Source organism: Vanessa cardui, chromosome 28 (genome assembly GCF_905220365.1).
Source record: "Vanessa cardui chromosome 28, ilVanCard2.1, whole genome shotgun sequence".
Lineage (NCBI taxonomy): Eukaryota > Metazoa > Arthropoda > Insecta > Lepidoptera > Nymphalidae > Vanessa > Vanessa cardui.
The window spans coordinates 7,365,670-7,389,594 of NC_061150.1; the positions used below are offsets into that span (position 1 = coordinate 7,365,670).

Consider the following 23,925-nt stretch of genomic DNA (forward strand, 5'->3'; position numbering starts at 1 on the left):
GTATTGCTTACGTCACGAATGTCATGGTTTCCATCTCTATACATCCTCAAAGGTATGAAATTAAACTCAGGAAATATTTTTCTCTGAATTATTCCAAACTGAGGAGGTACGTTCGCTCCGACGGCTCGAACCAGAATGTCGGTACCCATTTTATTTTTATGTATGAAGTATTGCTGTTGGCCCTACTGACCTTTACAGCGTCACCGGACGTTCGGGCGAGAACTAATGTCCCCTGCCCTGAGGTTGAGCGCGGGGCTCGAATTTAAATTTAAAGTTCGATCGAGGGTGTCTCCTATGAGATCGCACCTCGGCTCAGAACGAAGTCGGTGGGGAGTGTTTCTAAGCACTGAATGAATTTACTGACGTCTCGGCCGCCTCCGAGACGTCGCTAATCTGGTTCGGTACCGGCGGGGCCTCGTCCTTTTATAACAAAAATAGGTGGGTAACACTATTAACTCAATATGACGCCTATTTATTAACGCTAATACATTTCAGACTAGTTCAACAGTAATAATCATTCAAATAATCATTTCTGGAGATGTGTTTTCCTTGAATTTAGATTAGTTTAAGTTTTAACTTTAAGTTTTTTTAATTAAAACGATACATTATTTCTAGCTATTGTTTATAGCGTCAAATGTTACATACAAATCTAAAATATGTCATTAAAACGATAATAATTTAAATAAAACTTCAATATAATACTAAGAGTTTTTATTAATCATCTGTAAACAATAAATACTTCATTATATACAAAACAAATGCATAAGTACTTATATACAAATACAGAGAAAAAAATATATTATTGCAAATTACAAAAAAAAAAAAAAAACGTCAAATTGACATTTCATAAACCTCTCGCCATAGACAATGAAAAAAGAATGAATGTATCATAACTTAGACGATCTAAATGTTGATTTAAAATTATAACCATAGATTTTATATTAACAAACTATATTTGCAACTGTCGATAATTTCTTTATTAATATTTACATGACATCGATTTTGAACATCACTATTCTATCTATACTGATAATATCAACCCTATTACTATATCTTTACTTGGCACTGCTTATAAAGCCCATTACACAATGAAAAAAATTAAATATAAGGAACAAGAAATAAGGAATAGCGAAATCCAGCGATGGAAGCACCGTTAATCAATTCATAATTCAAAAATAAGGAATAATAAATAAGAATAAAATTTCCGTCGCAGCGGGAATTCGTTTCTTATTTCTTATAGCCAGCCAATCGCAGGCATTTTTTCAACGGAGTGTCGTAAAACTAACAGCAGCACGTAACTAGTGGCAGGTATTCCACCGCTGTGATTGGTTGAATGTTGTAGCCTATCGCCTATTGTGTTTTGGTTGCTGTGCTATTCCTTATCTGTTAAACCTTATTTTTTTATTGTGTATTGGGCTTAAGTTCCATATATTAATACATAATTAATTAAATTATGCGCTCCTTCAAATTGGCGCGAAAATTTGAATAAAAATTAAGTCATTGATATCCTTCTATGTGTCCGTTCGTCACAGCTTCTAACTTTAGTATTCTAAAAAACGAACAAGTATTGCCATATGAGATTAATACTTAAAATATTTTTTTTTGAATCGTAAATTACAATCTGTAAGCAATTTGAGTGTTATTAAAATTACATTCCATAGATATTTTTAAATTTGTTTCATAAATTTAAATCTTTTTTAAAAAATACATTGGTAAAGAAGGCATATTTCATTCAGTACAAGATTATGCAGACGATAAAAAAGCGTGGAATTAATACTTGTTGACTTCCGGGCAGGATATATTACATACATATATAATTGTAATTAACTAACACTGTATGACTGTATTTATAAATGTTGAAAAAGAGTAACTACTGAGTTTCTTGGCGGTTTTTCTCGGTAGAATCTACTTTCCGAACCAGTGGTAGCTTCACTTAATACTGTTGTTAAATGACATTTCAAGTGTGATTGTAAAAGCCTACTTGATTAAAGTTTTGATTTTGATTAATAATTAATTTTAGAAAGAGTTATGACAGATTACGTTGATAAATATCAGTTGACATTTATAATATTTATTATTAGTTTGAGTATTGAGTTTCGGCTAAAAATAACCAACCCGATGTAACGCTGGCAACATTGGCCCGAAGTAGCAATCATACTAGAAATTTCGGTTATTCCCCGATATATGAACCTTAAACCTAACCTAGGTTTACGGTTTTTAAATTTTTTATTTTATAATTAATAAAACCACTATTAGTTTAAAATCGAACATTAGACTTTTGTGAACTGTGAGTAATGATGACGTCGTTACGGGTTTCGGTCACACGGGTCGGCTCAAGAACCCCAACAACATAGGACATATAATTGTGCACAAGTGTGTGCAACACAGATGCACTAATCTAATAGGGCAGCAAATGCAGTTCAGACGCACGATCAACAGTTTCACGTACTCCGTACATCTTGTTCATAGATTAGCTGTGCCGGCGACCTTGTACGCGTTTGAATTTTACAAAGTATTATTGTAGCCTAAGTTACTCCTTATTATAACAGTTATCTGCCAGTGAAAGTCCCGTCAAAATCGGTCCAGCCGTTCCAGAGATTAACCTGAACAAACAGATAGGCAAACAAAAATTGTACACATGCATTGATTTAAAAAGGGCTATTTTAATATTCCAAACAGGCACTCCAATTTCATTATATGTACAGATGATCGTGAACACTTTCAGAATTTCTGAGAATTTTTGGACATAGCCCAAAAACTTGAACCTCGAGAATATAGACTTTATATCTAGCCAATGGTTCGATGGAATTGACAGACGCTCCGAAGGGACCCTGGCCATATTCCCAAACAAGCTTTGGACTGAAATCCCCAAGGGAAAAGAAAGAGTGACCATCTCTGTCAAACTTGGCGAAGCACCATGTTGGTAAACCCTCTGCCCCATCTAGGGGACATAGGACATTAAGTCAAGTAAATCAAGTCACTGGTTCGAAGCGCTCGGCAGAAGATCTCAATAATATATAAATATGGAACGTTAATTGCGTATACTAACTTTGTATTATGATAGAAAAGTGTCTGCAAGATTCGAATAAAGTATAATTAATCCACAATAGCGCTAATTTTAAGACATTTCCTGTTTCACACAACCATTCTGTGGAACCAGCTTTCGCTGGGTTCTCCTAACCACTACAACTTGGGAATCTTCAAGAAAAGAGCGTACTCTTTCCTTAAAGGCCGGCAACGCTTCTCCAAGCCCTCACTTTCCATCAGGGAAACCGGATTTTTGGTTAAGCCATTATTTGTTACATCACCAACGAATTACCATTTTTAATATTGCTGTTTCTGCGTAAACAAATAACTAAATAACCCAAATACAAAGATTATTATTTTACATGCAATTTTAATTAAACTTATATTACCGAAGTATACATTCAAATATTATTTTTGACTATAAAAATAATATCTAATATTAAAAAATACTAATATATCTTACATCCAACAAGTTTAAACGGCCATTAACGGCTGCATACCAACGTCCTATATGATAACCAGTCAATATATTTTCCGTTCATAATCATTACATAGTATAAAACAAAATCGCTTACCGCTGTTTGTTGATTTTGATGCGGTTTTTTTAATAGAAAGAGTGATCGAGAGGAAGGTTTTTGATTATATTTATAATACATGGTCAATTTAGGAAAGAAAACTGATAATTTTAGAAGTTTTTTTTATGGTAGTTGGACGAGCATATGGGCCACCTGATGGTAAGTGGTCACCATCACGCATAGACAATGACGCTGTAAGAAATATTAACTATTCCTTACATCGTAAATGTGCCCCCAACCTTGGGAACTAAGATGTTATATCCCTTGTGCCTGTAGTTACACTGGCTCACCCTTCAAACCGGAACACGACAATACTGCGTAATGTTGTGTAATGTTAGAATATCTAATGACTGGGTGGTACCTACCCAGACGGGCTTGCACAAAGCCCTACCAAGTAAGTTTATATTGTGAATTTTTGTAGTATATTATGTAGTATCAGTATAGCACCCGTGCGAAGTCGTGGCGGGTAGCTAGTATACAGTAATTAGCCTTTGAATATCTTCAAAACTATTTATTTATAGAACGAAGAATATAATGACATTGAACGGTACGGCAGGAAAATTTCTAATCGAATTGCTAATTAGTTAGTTTGTTTAAGTTAATTGCCTAAAATATACATACAATTTTATCATACATAGATTTCATAACAAAATATATGTTCTACAAGATTAATATACATATATTTATGTATAAATGTGAAACTATTTATTTACTCGACGTTTTTGTTAACTTTCCTACAGCTTCAATAGCCTGTATAAAATTTATTTATTTTCAATATTCAGCCATGATCTATGGTTTATAGAACATCGCTGACTAATAAACTAAGCCTGTTATTGATATATTCCTACTAATATACATTCAAAGTTATTTTATTTAATCTGTAGCTCTGTTTATTTTAAATTTCGAAACCGTTCTTAAAAAAACGTAGGAAATTTAAGGATAAGAGGTGTTCGAAAATAAAAATGGCGATTTCGATAACCGTTTTTGCCGCCATTTAAAAAAGTTAAGGCGAATAACGGTAATTTTGAAAATTTTTAAAATAGATAAAATATTTGGCAAATAAGTAGATTATTGCGATAATAATTGGGTCTGGGTGTTTGTGGTATCGTTACTTCTGATTTTATACAACACAAGTGCGTTAGCTGCTTACATTAGGATCAGAGTAATGTATGTGATGTTGTCCAATATTTATTATTATTAATTTACTTAAAAAGAGAATATGTACGATTACTACAATTCAGTCTCTAGTATTTTAAAACCGATAAGTATTAAATATTATGCGAAATCCAATGACAATAATGAATATTTAATTTAAAATTATTAACAGTTTTGCACAGATTAAAAAATAATTATTAAAGGTGCGTTCAAGATTGGCTTAACTTGAGTTATCTGAATTAATTTCTGCCCTCGTCTGATATTGATGAACGTAAATGGATGAAGAAGACCTTAGAAGACATGGATATAGTGTTACAAATTACTTGTCAATATTTTTTTTATATATTATCAATTTTGAAAAAAGGTTTCATTGCATTTATTACTTTTTATTTAGAGTTCTATTTTCAAATTTATTGTTATATTAATTTTATACCTGACATCATTAGAATAGTTTTTAATCAATTTTAACTATATAGTTCTAAACAGAAGAGACATGCTACGCCGAGCTGAATTGTTTGGGACAAGAGCGAGGAAAATACGTCGGAGAGTAGATTATAAGTAATGTTTTTGTCTGTATTACGCGCGGTATTTGAGCTGGTCATCACATAGTAACCCATTTTCCAAAAGAATACATTAATAAATGACCAACGTTACATCTCAGATGTCAGATGCGAGATGGTTTTAGATGTAGTGAAAACGGTTAAACGTCAACGTCAAATAAATGTCATCTGTCATTCCGACGACATCCAATTTTAGATATGTTTCGATAGCATATTGACACAAAACAATAACATCGCTTACGTAAACGTAACTATCGAGACACAATCTATCGATATAAAATATCGATATGCAACACTAGTTTGAGGTAATGTTGCAGAACGATAGCTCACCTCGAAAAATATTTGGTATAAAGGATTTTGTATGAACTGTCGATAGTATCGTCTTTTTAAATTCTATCGATATTTACAACAATATTACTCATAGGGCTATTTATCGACAGGATTAACAGACGACTATAATATCGATAGACTATCGATACTAATTAATATATCGATATGCAAACAATGATATCAGGAAGTAATGAATATCTAGCCGATTATATACATAAGAATCTACATTCCGGACCGGTAGCTTTTTTACCAAATTACGATTCAAAAGTACTTGCTTTAAGTGTATCTTACGTAAAACTTGGAAGCAAATTCACTTCCATTTGATTATTGAAGTAGATTTTAAAGGGGGGGGGGGGCGTTAAGTATAATAGTCTTTACAAAATAATATCTAAGTATTAAGGCATCTATACCAAAACTTACGTTATTCAACGGGATGAAGTTATGACAACACAATGAAATTTCGTAACTCAAAAATCTTTTATAACATTACAGAACAGTGTATCGCATAATCATGAGAGATCGACTTCGGAAAATTCCTGCAACGGATCAGAAAACCTCGAATCCGATTTCGAACTCTCCTCCTTCGAAATAGAGTCTAATTTCCCGTAATCGTCACCGTTCTGAACTTCGACACAATCTTCCACATCTTTTGAATCCTGTGTATCATCATTCGGAACATCCTGTACGTCATCTTTCGAGAGATGCTGTATATCGTCTTTGGAGACATCCTGTAGATCTGAGTCGTTGCTGTAGTTGTCTATATCATCTATGTCTTGCTCTGTTTCGTTTGGGGTCGTCAAACTCCGGCACTTCGAAGGAGAGAGGTTCTGGACGGCGGTTTTCGAAACAGTCTTGAACATTTCGGAGATATCGTCCGTCGAAAGTTTTAGGGCGTGTTCCCAGCCCATTAGGGTCTGTGTGTGTATGTTCACTTGTCTGTCCGCCAAGTCCAGTAGTAAAGATTTGATTTCCGCGTGCGTTTTTGGGATCCAATCGGATAGTTCCGAACGCAACGCTTCTGATGCTTGCTCCAATCTGTAATTGAAGTGCTTTTATTAATAGACGAATAAAAGATTGACAAATATGTCTGTTATTAAATGGTGAACACCGAAGACATTACCACTTGAAGATATATTAACAGTACCTTAAACAGCGGTAGGATGAGATGCTAACCTAACCTACCAAACCAACTACCACCAATAATTTTACGGAAAAATATAAACTTATATACTTTACTTGGTGGTAGGGCATTGTGCAAGCAAGCCTGGTTAGGTAAAATCCACTCATCAGATATTCTACCGCCAAACAACAGTACGCAGTATTGTTGTTTTCCGGTTTGAAGGGTGAGTGAGCCAGTGTAACTACAGGCACAAGGGACATAGCATCTTAGTTCCCAAATTCAAATTCTTTATTTGTAAAATTTTTGAAAACAACAAAAATTTCGCCACTAGGCATACAAATATAAATTGGTACACATTATTACTTTACATTAATTGAAATATAAAAAAATAATTAACTGCTAAAACATAAAAAAAAACAATAATAATAATAATAACAATAATAATAAAACATTAATTAAAATATGTCAAAATATAATATAATTAGAAATTAGATTAATTAGGAAATTAGATACGAACTTAGGCAAAACATCATTAACTAATATCAAAAAATTCAGAGATTTTGTAAAATGTCTTTTCAATGAGGTATACTTTTAATTTACGCTTAAATTGAGGTATTGGTAATGATTTTATGTAAAAGCGCATTGACGATGTAAGGAATAGTTAATATTTCTTACAGCGTCATTGTCTATGGGTGATGGTGACCACTTGTCAACAGGTGGCCCATATGCTCGTCCGCCAACCTATTCCATAATAAAAAACTTTTTAAATATGTATTGTTGGAATAAACATCTTAGCCAATCCTGACGTCACACTAACGGACAAATTCGTTAGCTATTATCATTATTACTGCGTAATGTGATTGTTGATGATTATTTGTGTTGTAGATTAAATGTTTTTCTTTTTGGTTTGATTGTGCACCACAGTGGGATAGGCATATGTCCAGCAGTGGACAAAAACGGGCTGATGATGATTATAATAAAATTGTCTGTTGTTGTAAATTAAAGATCACTGTAGAGGTCAGCCTATTCATTTTTTTAGTAATTCCTTCTGGTTCCAAAAGTACATATTTATTTACATTACGGATTATATTAGAGATCTAAGTAATATGTACTATTATAAGTAATGCTACTCCTTAAATATATAGTTAAAACTAGCTGTGCCCGTACCTTGTCCGCTTTTGAATATAACAAAAAAATATTGTAGCCTAAGTTACTTTATTATATCAGTTATCTGTCAGTGAAAGTCCCGTCAAAATCGGTCCAGCCGTTCCTGAGATTAGCCGGAACAAACAGACAGACCAACAAAAATTGTAAAATCGTCATTTCGGTATACATACCGTGTACACATGCATTGAGTAAACAAGGGCTATTTTAATATTACAAACAGACACTCCAATGTTATTATATGTAGACATTCTCTTACATAATAATAATATATCTTACCGATTGTGGACTTCGTCCGTAGTGTTGTTACCGGATACGTAGGCGGCTGGAAGAGCATACATCTCATTATAACATATAAAAGTATATCTAATTGGTCACAGTAACAGCCTGTTAATTACCCACTGCTGGGCTAAGGCCATCTCTCATAGAGGATTGAAGCTTGCTGCTCGAATACGGGTTGCATACATATGTGGCAGAATTTCGTTGAAACATTTTATTTCAATTATATCCAATTGAATATATTTCTCCTCGACGTCAGAGATGATGAAAGATATAGTGATGATTGTTAAATTTCAATGAAATTCTGCCACATTAAAGCAGCGTCGTAAAACTTCAAACCTTACTATCAAATGGCCTTTCCATTTCGTGATATATAGTAACAAGTATATATGTGAGTCAAAATGAATGAGAATGAAAGTCATAATGAATCAAAATATATTTAATTTGAATCCTAAACAGATATTAAAAATGCGAAAGTGAGTCGTTTATATATCTGTTTTACAAACACGACGTGGAGGGGCCAATCTGACGAGACAGATCTGTCGAAATATTGTGAAACGTGAAATATGAATACAGTTTAACGTAGTATTTCTAGCTAGATTTTTGAATTCAGATTGCAATCTAACGGATATTGTAATGTTACGGTGAAATGTGTGAGTGTGTGTGTGGGGGGGGGCGTACCGTGCAGCGCGTCGCGCGCGCGTATCTTGTCGACGTGCGCGTGCGCGTAGGCGGCGAGCGCGGGCAGCGCGGCGCGGTGGCGCAGCGGGGCGGCCGCGCGAGCCGAGCCCGCCGCGCCCGCGCCCGCGCCGCAGCCCGCCAGCGCGCCCGCCACGCGCCCGCCCGCCGACACCGCCCACGCGTCGCACGCGCGCCGCATGCTGCAGTACCCACGCGTTACGTTACGGAACCACTCAGACATTATTGTACAACCTCCATAGTCGAGTGGTGTGTACACCGGTTTTCATGGGTACGCCACTCTGAGGTCCCGGGTTCGATTCCCGGCAGAGTCGATGTAGATTACCATTAGTTTTCTATGTTGTCTTGGGTCTGGGTGTTAGTGGTACCGTCGTTACATCTGATTTCCATAACACAAGTGCTTCAGCTACTTACATTGGGATCAGAGTGATGTATGTGATGTTGTCTCATATATTATTATGTGCTATGTATAGGCTACGTGGGATACCGGGGAGAAGGAAAAGGCGCTACGCGCACCTTCTCCTTCCGCCTCAATAGGCGCCGTAGGGACCAGGGGGGGGGATATACACGGTAAAGACAGCCGCAGGATCCTGTGCCCAGGCTTGCCTACGAATGGCGAAGTATAAGAATGGCTGGAGGAAGGTGGTAAGAAGCGTTCAGGAGAGCCACACGCATGGTGGTCACGACTCAGTAATGAAGAAACGACTGCGAAGAAGAAGAACATAGCCAAAACACAAAAAAATCAAAACCTTTTAACCAAAATCGATGTATTTAAAGTATAAAAATTGAAATACAGAGAAAAGTTTCAAAGTCAAACTAATGAGCAAGAAAAACAAAATATGACATACAAAATATCAATGCATGTTCATTCAATAGATACAAAGATAGCGTCCTTGAAATCTGTCTTAGAGCGTTAAAAATATCTCCGAGGGAGCTAAGTACTTATTGCTGATTTTGGGGATACACTTACAGACATCTCAGACCAAAGAAATAAAACTAGCTATAACGGGTTTGAATCGCGTATATTAATTAACGGGTAGACCCGTGACCACGAACGCTGTAAAGTGCTCGAAACGTCGGGATGTCAAAAATAATTAATATACGCGATTCAAATCCGTTATACCTAGTTTTATTTCAATGTGTAATCGCGAAAATTTAAGGCAACATTATCTCAGAACAAATTCTTTAAATGAATTGAATTCTTCGTGGTAAGGCTTTGTGCAAGACTGGATACGTACCACTTTCATCAGATATTTTACCACCAAAATACAGTACTCAGTATTGTTGTTTTACACTGAAGGCTAAGCCAGTGTAACAACAAGCACAAGACATAACATCTTAGTTCCCAAGGTTAGCGCATTGGTGATGTAAGTTGTGATTAGCATTTGATACAGCCATTGTCTTTGGGTAGTGGTGACCACTTACCATCTTATATGAACCTATACACAAACTCATTGCTATATTAACGTTATATGACATTCTGTTGTATATATAGTATATGTAATATAATGGTCGTATATAAAAACTCACCCCATAAGCTCAGTACTCAGGGACACTGAGCCCTTATACAGTTTGGTGGTCAGTGTACAGAGCGTGGTCAGCTTCTGCTGCAGCGACTGCAAGTAGTCCGCAGCTGAGCTGAACTCCGGATCCTTTACCCTGAAACAGAATACAATGCCAACTGATATTACATATAAATGTCTGAGTTTGTTTGTTCCGTTTGCGTTTTAGTGTGTTGGTCGATACAATATTTTGTAGATGATAAAAAGCCGTCGAATAAATACCTGTTGACTTCCAGGCAGGATATATTAATTTAAATAATGGTATTAACTAACATGACTGTATTTTTTTAAATTTTGAAAAAGAGTAACTACTGATTTTCTTGCCGGTTCTTCTTTGTAGAATCTACTTTCCGAACCGGTGGTAGCTTCACTTAATTTTTAAATGACGATTCAGAAGTGCTTTTAAAAGTCCATTGAATAAAGTTTATTTTGATTGTCACGCGTCAGGCAAAAAACGTAGCCTAAAAATGTCCTTTTTTGGAGTTCAAGCTTGCTTCACACTATATATCATCAAATTCCGTTAATTGGTTTGGTCGTGAAAGAGTGACATACAGACAGAGAGGGTTACTTTTATATTTATAATGTTATAATATAGACTACATAACGATAGGGGTCACTCACCTCGCGCCGTTAGCGGGCTTCGCTTCACCGCTGCCGTACAGCGCGTTGCTTAGACCCCAGAGATTTAGAGCGCTGTTTTCGCTTTTGAAAACCTGCCAAGAGAAATATATCACAATTAAATAATTACGGATATAACACGATGTCATAAATACATATAATATAAATTGGAGTGTCTGTTTATAATATTAAAATAACCACTTTTAACAATACAAGGTACATATACCAAAATATCATTTATATACAATTTTGTGTATCTACCTGTTCCCGTTAATCAATTGAACGGCTGAACTGATTTTGATAAGACTTTTACTCGCATATATGTAATACATTATCGTGAAACAATGAGAAGACACTCATTGCATAAAAATATAAAATATTACATACATCAATCAGCTAAGTTACCACAGACACTAATTACATAAATTACTTAAAAAAAGAGACTAACATACCTAAAATCAAAAATTATAAACGTATTATAACGAAAATCTTAGACAGTTACGAATAAAGTAAAACTATTTTGAAATAAAACTAGTTTTTACGGATTTGAATCGCGTATATTAATTATTTTTATCAACCCGACGTTTCCTTAGTTAGTGACTTCTGCGTGCAACCGGAAAATCGTTGACGGTAGTTGTAAATAATATTCTTTTGTTCTTCAAATAGACAAATGCCACCTCAGCCTACCCGTGACCACGAACGCTGTAAAGTGCCCGAAACGTCGGGATGTCAAAAATAATTAATATACGCGATTCAAATCCCTAAAAACTAGTTTTATTTCAAAGTGTAATAATCGCGAAAATTTAAGACAACATTATGTAAAACTATTTTATATTTTTTACACATGTTTGATGCCTACCTTATCCAGTTCATCATCAGGCGTGGTCAAGAAAAGTCTGAAATCTTCGCTGTGTGTTAAAATGGGATGTTTCGCGATGCGATCTGAAAAGAAATCAAAATGCTATTGTCGTTATCGGGCTTTGTGCAAAAAACGTCGTTTACTGACATAGGCTGTAATTAAAATAGTGGAAATGAGTATCTACTGAGTTTCTTGCCGATTTTTCTGGAATCTACATTTCGAACAGGCGGTAGATTTACATTTAACTCAATACTAACGCGAAGCTCCAAACGTGCTTTTATGAGAGTATTTGAATAAAGAATATTTAGTTTTTGTAACTTGAACAAGACATTCGTAGCTATTGTTGAAATATCGAGCTCCACCCAACAAAAATACAAAACACGGTAAATATCCCAAAATGAATAACTTTCATAACAATATTTTGATTTTGAATTTTCCTGGACGTTTTCCCCGATATTCAACAGATAGTAACAACGTGGAAATATCCCACTGCTGGGCTAACTCTAGCTAGCTCCTTTTGTAAAGAGAGTTTGGAGCATATTCCACAACGCTGCTCCACATGATGCAAAACTTAGTTGGAATTAGACACGTTCAGATTTCCGTGCGAATTTTATTGGATTAGAATCATGCAAGTTCCCTTACGAAGTTTTCCTTCACCGAGCACGAGATGAATTATAAACAAAAATTAGGCACATGAATATTCAGTTGTATGGTCAAAAATCTCAAGAGTCCTTACAAACATTTTACGTTGAGGCAATGTTTGGACAAAGTATCCCAAAAGTGTCTCAAGACACATTTTACATTGAGGCAATGTTTGGACAAAGTATCCCAAAAGTGTCTCAAGACACATTTTACATTGAGGCAATGTTTGGACAAAGTATCCCAAAAGTGTCTCAAGACACATTTTACATTGAGGAAATGTTTGGACAAAGTATCCCAAAAGTGTCTCAAGACACATTTTACATTGAGGCAATGTTTGGACAAAGTATCCCAAAACTGTCTCAAGACACATTTTACATTGAGGCAATGTTTGGACAAGCATATCCCAAAAGTGTCTCGAGACACATTTTACATTGAGGCAATGTTTGGACAAAGTATCCCAAAACTGTCCCAAGACACATTTTACATTGAGGCAATGTTTGGACAGAGTATCCCAAAAGTGTCTCAAGACACATTTTACATTGAGGCAATGTTTGGACAAAGTATCCCAAAAGTGTTTCGAGACACATTTAACGTTGAGGCAATGTTTGGACAAAGTATCCCAAAAGTGTCTCAAGACACATTTTACGTTGAGGCAATGTTTGGACAAGCATATCCCCAAAGTGACTCAAGAGACATTTAACGTTAAAAGAATGTTTGGACAAGCATATCCCAAAAGTGTCTCGAGACACATTTAACATTGAGGCAATGTTTGGACAAAGTATACCAAAAGTGTTTCAAGACGCATTTCACGTTCAAGACAATGTTTAGACAAACATATCCTAAAAGTGTCTCAAGACACGTATATCCACAATGTTTGGAAAATGAATATGATCTGACCGAGGAATGAGTGCAGAGCGAGACAGCGCACGGCGACGAAGGCCGGCGAGTAGCGGTCGAGCTGCTGGCGCGCCGAGTGCAGCGGCGGCAGCGGCGGCGGCGCCACCAGCGGGTGCGACGCCGCCAGTCGCTTGTGAAGGAGCTGCAAACGGGAGAAAAGTTAGGGTGTTTATTTTGGACTGACTGACGTTACATAAAATGCTCAAAAATACAAATCTTAAACAAAAGCAGATGATAAAAAAGCGTGGAGTTGATGTTCCTCTTGAAAGTACATTCGGTGGTCCGATTAGAGGGTTACGGTGTCTTCTCCATCTCTACGGACTTTACATAACCCTAATAAACACACATCTAATTTCAATACACCTAATTTTCTCAAGTTGCGCTAGATGCGAGTTTTTTTATGACATCCAGGCCAGTATTATATACATAAGTATGTATGACATTATAATTTGATTAAAGAAAAATAGTAGGTAACTACTGAGTTTCTGGCCAGTTCTTCTCGGTTGAATCTGCATTCCGACCAGGTTGATATAGTTTGTTAAATGACGATTCAAAAGTTCTTGTAAAAGTTGAATAAAGTTTATTTTGATCTATAAAAACTTCAACGACATTCAAAACCATAGATTATCAAACTTTCGACCAATGATATCGCGTCAATTCAAGGTCAAATGTTTTTATTCATCTTGTGATTGAAATAAGCTCTGATTACATATTAAATTAACACCATCTCACCTTAAAATGGTTATAGCGTCGCCTGACGTGCGGCGGTGTGGTCCAGCGTGCGCAGACGCATCGGACGCGATACGTAACGAATGTCTCCAGAGTCGACAACTGTTTCATTGGAGCATCCACCTGATGGAAACAAATTAATTAGGCATGTGTCCTATATATCGAAACTAATCTGAAATTGCATATCATTTACTTGGTGGTAGGGCTTTGTGCAAGCCCGCCTGGGTAGGTACCACCCACTCATCAGTTATTCTACCGCCAAATAACAGTACTCAGTATTGTTGTGTTCCGGTTTGAAGGGTGAGTGAGCCAGTGTAACTACAGGCACAAAGGACATAACATTTTAGTTCCCAAGGTTGGTGGCACATTGACGATGTAAGGAATAGTTAATATTTCTTACAGCGTCATTGTCTATGGGCGATGGTGACCACTTACCATGCTCGTCCACATACACTTACTATGCTCGTCCGCCAAAGTATAACATTAAAAAAAAAAGAAAAAAAAATCATCGGCACTGGCGTAGCTAGGTGAGGAAGCCCCGGTACATAGAAAAAGAATCGGGCCCTCACCCCCTCTTTCCTATCTCTTTAAATAATAATTAATTACCCTTTAAAATTATAGATACAAAGAAAACTTGTGCGCAGAAGTTTAAGGTTTAGTTTAGTAGGCCCCTTGAACTCCGGGGCCCTGGTGCACTGCACCACCTGCCCTACCATAGATACGCCACTGGACGCTGGAACATCAGATGTGGATTTGATGATGACGAGTAACCGTTGTCACCACATCTAAACAACTATGAATATCGTTGTGGTACGTCAAAGCATCCAAAGTACACTAACTATAATATTCGCCCTGCCTCTCTTTAACTTTACATTGACCCATATGTGAGAAAGAGATGAAGCGAATGTCACATTTCATCTCTTTCTCGCATATCGTACAATGTTAAGTTAAACAGAGACAGCGATATCTGAACACGGATGTCGATACCTATACATTACTCTGATCCCAATGTAAGTAGCTAAAGCACTTGTGTTGTATGTATGTTTACATATAATAAAATTGGAATGTCTGTTTGTAATATGCTTAAAACAACCGCTTTTTATTAAATGCCTATGTATGTATACATATACCAAAGTCATTTCAAAGATCTAAGCGTATATAGGGACAGACAGTGGTAAGTGAAGTTGTTTAATTCTATTTTATGATAATGATGATATATCTAGGCTATAAGATTTATATGACAGATTTAAGAGATATACAATCATACAAATTTAAAATATTTATCAATTTTTTTGCGCGATTGTCTATGGGTGGTGATGACTGCTTACCATCAGGTAGCCCATATGTTTATCCATCTACGTATAGTACGACACAACTCAGCTTTATCATCGGCAAAATTCGTAAAACCGATCACAACCGAATTTAGTACGCTATCCCAAATCATCTATATTTATTTCTCATGCGAATATGATCTTTACACAAACGCAATCACTTGTAACATCATATGACCTAAAATATTCGTCAATTTGACGCTTCGATTTACACGCACTCGCTGTCTCGGGTCGAACTGACGCGAGAATCTATAGCGACGAATAGCGTCGAACAGCGCGATAGGGAGCTGTTTCTGTCGGTTGTGTGAATTCTATTACCTTGACAGCGATGTCATATCCATGCTCCATGATGAGGGGCGTTCCATCCGGGACCTCATCCACGTCCATCACGCTCGGAGCGTCTGTGTCCGTTGCATCTGCATCGTTGAGGTCCAACACAGCAGAGCTGCTTTCGCTGGCCATTGTGCTGTAACAATAAATCCCTTTGAAGGTCAAGGTCTATAGGCAGGCAGGTTATTAGCCAATAGGCCGTCGTCTTTGTTAAGTCTTTATTGACTAATTCTTTGTGCATTTTTGCGTATACATTTTTGGTTTATCTACTAATTAGCGACCGGCCTCGGCTTCGCACGGGTGCATTAACTTAATTCGAATTTTGAAATGTAAATAAAACAGCGCTGTCGGAGCACCACAACGATCGGTAACTTTTAAAAAATGATATTTGCGTGAACACGCGATTTCGCGCACACGGTGAATCATAGGCGTTACTGGGAAATCGTTTAGCAACAACAAAAAGAACTACAGTGTAAACTCATTATAACGTTATCCTTTATAACGATAAACTCTCTATAAAGTAGAAGTGAGCACGACTTGGTTGGTTTGCGTTAAAACCCACATACTGATACACTCTTTATAGCGATACAGCCATCCTCTATTACGAAGAAATGTGTTGATAATTTTAGACAATAACTATTTATTATCCTGTTCACCCAATTATATCTAATCTTCGAAGCATAGAGTTTTCGCTGCTAATACAATCAGTATTTTTTGGTAGAATGTTTTGTGTTGTTTAATCAAGACACCATCATCCACCAAATACAATAGAATACATAAAAAGTACTGGCATAGGAAAAAACGTCAAACAAAGTTGTCGAACTATATGTGCAAACAGTAATTTATAAGCAAATTTTTCTATTTTGATTTCGATTCAATCGATTTGGTTTTTTTTTTGTTCACTTCATATAACGATAACTCTCTATAACGACAAAAAATGCTTAGTCCCTAAGAGTTACGTTATAACGAGTTTACACTGTATTTGTGTTTAGTCCATTTTGAAAACTTCTGTGTAAATATATTGGACGTAATAATAAAAACAGTCTTCAATTTTCCCACCGCTGGGCTAACTCTCCAATTGAGGAGAAGTTTTGGAACATATTCTACCACAATGTTCCAATGCGGGTCGGTGGAATTCACTTGTGAAAGAATTTCTGTGAAATTAAACACATGCAATTTTTCTCACGACTTTTTCCTTCACCGCCGAACACGAGATGAATTATAAACACAAATTAAACACATGAATATTCAGTGGTGCCTGCCTGAGCTTGAACCTGCAATCATTGATTAAGATGCACCCATTCTAATCACTGGGCCATCTCAGCTCAACGTAATAATATTAAGCTGCAAATTGTTTTGTGATTGTTCTTATCTGTTTTAGTATCTGTAGTAGTAGTAGTAGCATTTTTAAGTTATGGGTTTTCAATCCGTCTAACTACTATTACGCCTTCAAAATTAATTTGAGACTGTAATCTCGACCGGACCGATCAATCTCTATTGTGTCGGTTCCATCGCAAAGGATATTGAATTATTTTTTAAAAATAAGCCGGGACAAGATGCTTCATCAAATACATTAATCATAAACTTTTAGCAGTTCACAATATAGCTGAGTTATTACCAAATCGCGTAAGATATGTAAATCTATGTTTGTCTATATTTATTTCTACTCATTTTTGAATAGTCTATAGGTGAACTTGAAGATAAAACTCCTTGCCTCAAAGCTTGAATTTAAATAGCCTGTCCTTCCCCGTAATTAAACTATCTCCATACCAAAATTCATCTAATTTGGTTCATCAGTGTGAAGACTGGACAAATTCAATTTCTCATTTATAATATTAGTAAAGTATTTTGTTCAGTTTGTTATCTATTATTATTATTATTTATTTTCACTAACATTAGTTGTAAGGTTGCCATGTAATACTTAAATTAAAATATGGAGTATTTCTGACACAAAATAAATAAAAAAGATATACAGATATACATATGAAAGCAATTGTTGCATTAACATATTAACCAATTACAGACACACTAATAATTGTATAACATTTTACATACAAACATTCCTTTATATATTTTTTTAATTTACCTGCAAAGGCAAAGAATATAATTCCTGAAATTTTATTAAGAAAAAAAGCACTACATAAAAGATTTGCTGATTTGCAGTATTGTTATTTAGAATATCCAGAATATGGCATAGTGTTTTTTATAGTTTTATTTTGATTAATTGTCCATTGTTAATGTGATTGGCCATAATATAACAAATTACTGTAATTATGCAGTGACTCATAAAAACACACATCTTGATTATGTACCTAACCAACCAATGATGATCTTAGATCTTAGCTTAGACTGATGATACTAATATATTTTTAACTTTATTTATAATGGACTAAGTCAATTAAAATAAGGTTAAATAAAAAAAAAATTAAAGAAAGGCAAATTCAATTATAAAATATAGTAAACTTACCGATAGTACAGTTATTTATATACAAATTCAACAAAACAATTGGCGTTACGAAGGTTTTTTAACATTATTATCGTTTCTATTTACATATATAGCTAGGCTAAAAAGTAGGCGTATGCATTGCATATCATATAATAATTTTATATACGTACCGCTTTATCAAACAAGGTATGATAACAATAGAAAGGTGAGCGAAATGAGATCGGCCTATTTAACTAAACTGGATCGATATTGCAAATGCAGCGCGTTTAAGCGTACTTATTCATTTTTTGTAGTTTTATATCACTTTTAATTGAAACAATTATTAATATAAGGTATGGTATACACTTACCTATGTTGATAAATACTGGTTTATTTATAGTATGCGAAAGTTATCAAGATAAAACAAAAATTCGAAACAATCAAAATTGCCTATTTCACTTGACGCTTGACGGCTCACGATAGTCGATATGACAAATGACAATTGACACTTGACAGTACTGTAATGAAACTACGTTATAAAGTTTTAGATTCATAATTAATTAAAAAAAAAACATTTATATTATTTGATTAATGTTTGATGATATTAAAAAAAAATAACATACGGTTACATTATGATAAAAGTTATAGGAAGTAATTTTTTATGTCGTGAAACGGTGCGTTTTTCTACACTTTTTGCTCAATGCTGCCATTTTGACATTTGACAGTTTGACGCTATCAAAATATTTTCTAATTCTTCAGTTTTGCTGATGTCCTGCTTTCATTTCATGACAAAGGATTCCACGTTACTTCTCACAGAAGATCACGTGGAGAGTGCATTATTCTGTAGGATAGTTATATAAAACCGTCAAGATAGCTTCCAAAATGCAAGGCGTCAGCGCTCCTCGGGAGCCTGCGCCAGTTTTAAACACAAGTTCAACTATCCTGAACATGAGAGAGAAAGAGAAGTATATAGAAGACTTTGACTTCCCGTTTTGCGACGAGTCTTCCAAATATGAAAAAGTAGCGAAAATCGGTCAAGGGACTTTCGGAGAAGTGTTCAAAGCGCGTGCAAGGAACAGCAATAAAAAGTTCGTTGCGATGAAAAAAGTTTTAATGGACAACGAGAAAGAAGGTTTTCCGATCACCGCGTTAAGAGAAATAAAGATATTACAGCTCTTGAAACACGAAAACGTCGTGAACTTGATAGAAATATGCAGAACAAAGGCAACGCTACACAATAAATACCGATCAACATTTTATTTAGTCTTTGACTTCTGCGAACACGATCTCGCCGGCTTATTATCGAATGTGAATGTCAAATTTAGTTTAGGAGAAATAAAAAAAGTAATGCAGCAACTATTAAATGGATTATACTACATACACAGCAATAAAATTCTGCACAGAGACATGAAAGCCGCTAATGTTTTAATAACTAAGAATGGTATTTTAAAACTTGCCGATTTCGGTTTAGCGAGAGCCTTCAGTGTTGCGAAGTCCGGGCAAGCTAATAAATACACAAACAGAGTTGTTACACTTTGGTATCGACCCCCTGAGTTATTATTAGGTATGTTGTATTATAATTGTAGCAATACTCAAGATTTTAATTGGTTAAGAGCTTTGTGCAAGTAGGTTTTCTACTGCCAACCAGCATCAGTTAGTATTATTGTGTTCTGGAGAGTGAGCCAGCGCTAAAGGCACAAGAGACATAACAAACCAATGCTGGTGATGCATTGACAATCTAAGGAATGGTTCATATATCTTACAGCACCATTGTCCATAGGCAGTGGTGAACCATTTTCTAGTCAACCAACCTATAGCATTAAAAACAGATTTGCCATTTATAATTGAATTTTTGTGGTTTTTTGAGCTCAGAAAATGTTCTGCGATAACCTGCATAACAGATGACAAATTCGCCAATACTAAGGAACTATGCTTTTGCCTGCAATCTTGACCCCACTGCTCAATCTCCATCATGTCTTCTCCATCGCATGTGACATTGGCGAAATAATCTGTGCCCTCTTGGCACAAAAAGTCATAAAAATAGCTATGCTTTCGACTACAAAAGCTTATATCAAATGCTCTTAAAGATAACATATACAATGTATACTAATCTACCCTTATTCATCTTTAATTATCAAGAAATCAACAAATACTTACTCCACACTTTATATATACTGATATAATAAATATAATTAACATTGTCTGTTTCACATTCTTTTGTAAAGAACGAAATTTAATTTGATGATATTTGTAATGCAGAAAGCTTGAACCCTTAGGAAGGTCTTAAGTTATTTTTTTTAACCCTCCACTTTTAGCAAATGGTCAATGTATCAAGCAAAAACTAGTAGTCAATATAGGTCTATATTCAAAATTGTTATCAACAATGTTAAAGGCGTAAATGGCTTTTGAGTTTGTCATTACATAAAATAAATTGTAAAAAATACATTGTTAAAGAAGGCATATTATTCAATACAAGATTATACAGACAATAGAAAAACATCGAGCTTATACTTGTTGACTTCCAGGCAGGATATATTACATATGTGATGGTATTTAACTAACATGACTGTGTTTTTAAATGTTGAGAGTAACTAACAAATTTTTGCCAGTTCTTCTCGCTTGAATCTTCAATCCGCATTTAGTTGTAACTTCACTTAATATAGTTGTTAAATGATGATTCAAAAGTGCTAATAAAAGCCTACTTGAATGATTTGCTACATATTTAACAAATAAAAATTTAAATATTTTGACAAATATGAGAGTAACATTCTGAAGAGTTTTTGCATTGCTTAATTATATAAGGATGTTAAATATTACAGGTGATCGTAATTATGGGCCTCCTGTGGATATGTGGGGCGCTGGCTGCATCATGGCGGAGATGTGGACTCGTTCACCTATTATGCAGGTTTATATATATATAGCATTAACCAATGATGTTATAGTAAACAGATATGTTATTAACGCGCAAAAAGTGAAGACTAGAAAACGTCCTAATTGGGACGTTTGCCTTTAGTCGTTTTACTTAGTAATACGTTATACGTAATACGTGTTACGTAATTAAAACATCTAGTTATCCCTTTTACTTATTGTTTTTATCAAGCTATCCTTTTTACTTGTAACGAAATGTAAAATAAACGGTCCCCGGCGCGGCACACTTTTTTCTGTTGTTTTGTATGCATTTAACATATCTGTTTAATAGAATATCTTTGGCATTAACCCTCCAGTCATGTGACTGTGATTTAAGGAATTCTAATTAAAATTTGAAAGATTGTCTACTGGTATTTTTAACGGAATCTAAAATAATTGTTATGTATATTTTAATAAAAGTTGAATAGAACTTTGAATTAAATTTAAAAAAAAAATGACAAAAAAATTGTGTGTGGTATGATGACGAAATTTTTCATTTTATAATTTTGATTTACTTTCAATTAGTTTGTATAACTATTGTAATAACAGTTACTTTAAATATTTTATATCTGTAATCAATTTAAAAAATGTTACGAAAAACTCTTTAAGGTTGCAACACACTTGACAGTATTTTTTTTATTTGACTTATTTAAATTAGTGATATCATTCATAAAAAAAAACTGGAGTGTCTGTTTGTAATATTAAAATATGTAACAGTTTAAGTATGTATACACGGTACATATACCAAAAAATATATTTTTTTCAATTTTTGTCTGTGTCTGCCTGTTTGTTCCGGTTAATCTCTGGAACGGCTGGACCAATTTTGACGGGACTTTCACTGGCAGATAACTGATATAATAAGGAGTAACTTAGGCTACAATAATATTTTATTTTGTTAAATACAAGGTCTTGGGCACAGCTAGTCATTTATAAAAATAATAACCATTATTTCTCAGGGTCCCACAGAACAACAGCAGTTAATATTAATATCGCAGCTGTGTGGGTCTTGCACACCAGACGTCTGGCCTGGGGTTGAAAGCTTAGATCTGTACAACAAAATGGAGTTACCCAAGGGGCAGAAGAGGAAAGTAAAGGTGGGATTCAAATTTAAATACATATTAATATGATGAGTGCAGAAAAATTGTATTTCTCCAACATACTTCTGCAGAATATATGTACATCCTTCAGACAGCCTATAGCATTAATAGGATATATAAATTTACCCAAATATTTATCGGTAAAATTGTTACTTAATTCATTTCTCAACTTTACAGGAAAGGCTAAAGCCGTATGTGAAGGATCCCTATGGTTGTGACCTGCTTGATAAACTGTTGCAGTTAGATCCAGCAAAACGGTAAGATTGAAGTTATAAAAGTCTAAAGCTAAGGCCTCCTCTCCCTTTGAGGAGAAGGTTTGGAAGATATTCCACCACGCTGTTCTAATGCGATGCTGGCATACAAATGTGGCATAATTTCTATGAAATTTGACACATGCAGGTTTCCTCACGATGTTTCCCTTCACCGTTGAACACGAGATGAATTATAAACACAAATGAAGGACATAAATATTCAGTGGTGGCGTGGGTTCGAACCCGCAATCATCGGTTAAGATGCACGCGTTCTAACCACTGGGCCATCTCAGCTCTATTATTATATATATAATATATATATATATTGATGTACAAGAACAAATCCTGGGTCAGGTCAGGTCTAAACCCCTTTAAAAATTTTGTTTACTACTCTTAACATTCATAGCTTATTAGTTATATAAGTAAGACATATTTTGCATCCATACATACAACAATAACACATATTATACCAAATATTATTAATTTATATTTTCAGTTATGACGCAGATACAGCGTTGAACCACGATTTCTTCTGGACGGATCCGATGCCGTGTGACCTTGCCAACATGCTAGCCCAGCACACACAGAGCATGTTCGAGTATCTCGCCCCCCCACGCCGGCCTGGACACCTCAGGCATCATCACCATCCACCTGGCGCTCAACCCAAACCAGCACAGCCGCCCCAAGACTCGGGATACCAGGACAGAGTTTTCTAAACATAATTGTTATTGTAAATATTTATTATTAATTATATATCCTAACAGTGTAATTACAATTCAAAAATCTTGATGTAAAGTTTTTAATTCAGTTTTAAAATATTAAATGATGTACAATTATAACATATATGATTATCAGAAGTAAAGATACATTAATAACTTTGAATTGATAAAATAACATATGTATATATAATATGTATGTATTGAGCTGAGATGGCCCAGTGGTTAGAGCGCTTGCATCTTAACCGATGATTTCGGGTTCAATCCAGATAAGCACCACTATATATATGTGCTTAATTTGTGTTTTTAATTCATCTCGTACTCGGCGGTGAAGGAAAACATCGTGAGGAAACCTGCATGTGTCTCATTTAAATCGAAATTCTGCCACATGTGTATTCCACGAACCCGCATTGGAACAGCGTGGTGGAATATGTTCCAAACCCTCTCCTTAATGGAAGAGGAGGCCTAATCATAGCAGTGGGAAATTTACAGGCTGTTACTTTACTTTTTTCCGTTGGAATAAATGATATATACATTACCCACATCAGACTACAGAAATTACTGCACCAATACTGTGAAAATAATTTCAATTTTGTAAACAATTTAATAACTATTGCTTTTTATTATTTTAAATCAACTGCCAATTTTGACT

At 35.2% G+C, this 23,925-nt stretch overlaps 2 protein-coding genes across 2 annotated transcripts; one reads left to right on the top strand and one right to left on the bottom strand.

Moving 5' to 3' along the window:
- Positions 1-6,110: 6,110 nt before the first annotated feature.
- LOC124541533 (sorting nexin-7-like) lies at positions 6,111-18,796 on the bottom strand. The gene is made up of 10 exons (XM_047119449.1): positions 18,673-18,796; positions 15,866-16,013; positions 14,220-14,339; positions 13,488-13,629; positions 11,949-12,031; positions 11,093-11,184; positions 10,440-10,568; positions 8,892-9,091; positions 8,211-8,256; positions 6,111-6,682 (listed from the first exon to the last, which is right to left on the bottom strand). Exons 2-10 carry the CDS (start codon positions 16,007-16,009, stop codon positions 6,157-6,159), a joined length of 1,482 nt encoding a protein of 493 aa, XP_046975405.1. The 5' UTR covers positions 16,010-16,013; positions 18,673-18,796; the 3' UTR covers positions 6,111-6,156.
- A 366-nt stretch (positions 18,797-19,162) lies between these two features.
- On the top strand, positions 19,163-23,466 carry LOC124541697 (cyclin-dependent kinase 9). Its single transcript, XM_047119628.1, has 5 exons — positions 19,163-19,866; positions 21,122-21,207; positions 22,166-22,303; positions 22,484-22,563; positions 23,054-23,466. Exons 1-5 carry the CDS (start codon positions 19,185-19,187, stop codon positions 23,271-23,273), a joined length of 1,206 nt encoding a protein of 401 aa, XP_046975584.1. The 5' UTR covers positions 19,163-19,184; the 3' UTR covers positions 23,274-23,466.
- Positions 23,467-23,925: the final 459 nt, after the last annotated feature.